At 67.2% G+C, this 1565-nt stretch overlaps 1 protein-coding gene across 1 annotated transcript in view; it reads left to right on the top strand.

Moving 5' to 3' along the window:
• Positions 1-1565, top strand: part of NUGGC (nuclear GTPase, germinal center associated) — a 36151-nt gene that overhangs the window by 21831 nt on the left and 12755 nt on the right. The window contains exon 13 of the mRNA XM_004682533.1: positions 667-833. Coding sequence (XP_004682590.1) covers positions 667-833 — 167 coding nt within the window. The remainder of the gene's footprint in view (positions 1-666; positions 834-1565) is intronic.

Here is a 1565-nt window from a genome sequence, read left to right as displayed (position 1 = left end):
GCCTGCAGACTCAGTGGCGTTCCATAGGCCCCCCTGCCCCCAGCCGTCCCCCCATCTCGCGCTGCCTCCCAGTGGGCGCGGCCCTGGCCAGCCTGGCAGGGCGCAGGGAGCAGCCCAGCAAGGCAGCCACGCTCCGCGCCGCCCTCCCGCCCACGCCCTGTCTTTTCCACGCGAGGCCCCGCTGAGATTCTGTGGGAATGGTGTCGGCGGTGGCAGTGGGGAGGGGCGTGCCCGGGGGCCTGCCCGTGCTCCCCCGTGGACCAGCGGCTCCGCACTCCGGGGGTTCTGAAGCTCCCTTCACTCGTGCTCCTCGGGGATGCCAACTTGTCACTCCCCACTGCCTACCCGCCGTGGAAGGTGAAGCTCAAACCCACCCTTTGGAGAGGACGCGCCTGGGAGCCGAGAGAGGCTGTTTGCCTTGAGGTTAAACGGGTCCGAGCCCGAAGCCCGCTTCCGCCCCGGCTGCTGTGGGGCCGGGACACGTGAGCAGCCTTCGCCGAACTCAGCTCTGTCCTCTGGAAAAGAAGCGTCGTTGAGCTGACGGCACGCTCTGACGCCAAGGGCCTGGCCCACGAGAGGAGCGCGAGACCTGTCAGATCTTGGCCGGGACGGCGGGGCACCGCCGGGCTGCTTTGCCCTTAACCTCCGGCCTTGCTTCTTCTGCAGGGCTGGGAAGCCCACGGGCCTGGCCCTGATGCCGCACATAGATGCTTTCAAGCACTCTCTGCAGGAGAAGATGACGGAGATCGGGCTAAGAAATGGCTGGACATCTGATCACCGCAAAAAGAGCTTCCTGGCCCAGGAGGTAAGATCCTCACGGAGGGCGGAGGGCGGTGAGCGTGGCAGTGGCCGTCTCCCCCGCAGGACAGGGGCCGCCTGTCTCGTCCAGGGGCTGGACGAGGCTCGGGGCAGGTGCCGGGGTGGACGGCCTCGGGGTGCGGAGGGCTCGCCCGGCCCCCAGGCGCCGCTCCGGGCAGCTGTGTCCTCGGCGCCCAGGAAGCTCTTCAAAGAACTGAGATGCTCAGACACGTGAATCCCCAGCCTCTCTGCTGTGTTTGCCGCTCTTGTGAAACTTCATCCAAAGCAGCGAAGCTTTGGTCACTTTGCTCGCAGCTCGTGTTCCGGCCCGAGTCCTTACGACTCGCCCGGTCTGTGCTGGCCGCTGCTACCGGACACCGCACACCCGGCGGCTTAGAAACAGAAACTCATTTCTTCCAGTTCTGGAGGCTGGAAGCCCAGCGGCCGCGCCGACAGGGGTGGGCCTGGGGCCTGGCTCCAAGGCTCACGGCCTCGTCTCCAGGGCCTCAGCCCACTGGCAAGGGCTCCTTGCCCCATGCAGTCTCCAGCCACAGGCCCCTCCCACACCAGCCGGCGGTCAGCAGCTCAAAATATGAAGGGGGGCGGAGGGCACACAGCACTGCTGTGGAGACACAGCCGGGGTGCCTGGCCTCCCCCCACCTCGAAGACCCCGGCGCCTGCCTTCACCCCAGCAAGTGTGTGAGCGGTGGCTGGTGGGCCCCAGACGCTGAGGGTGCTTAAGCCCACACTCCTGCCTGTGGGGCTCC

Source organism: Condylura cristata, unplaced genomic scaffold (assembly GCF_000260355.1).
Source record: "Condylura cristata isolate star-nosed mole 26May11 unplaced genomic scaffold, ConCri1.0 scaffold00014, whole genome shotgun sequence".
Lineage (NCBI taxonomy): Eukaryota > Metazoa > Chordata > Mammalia > Eulipotyphla > Talpidae > Condylura > Condylura cristata.
Note: the sequence above shows the minus strand (reverse complement) of the source record. Positions and strands in the feature narration are given on the sequence as shown.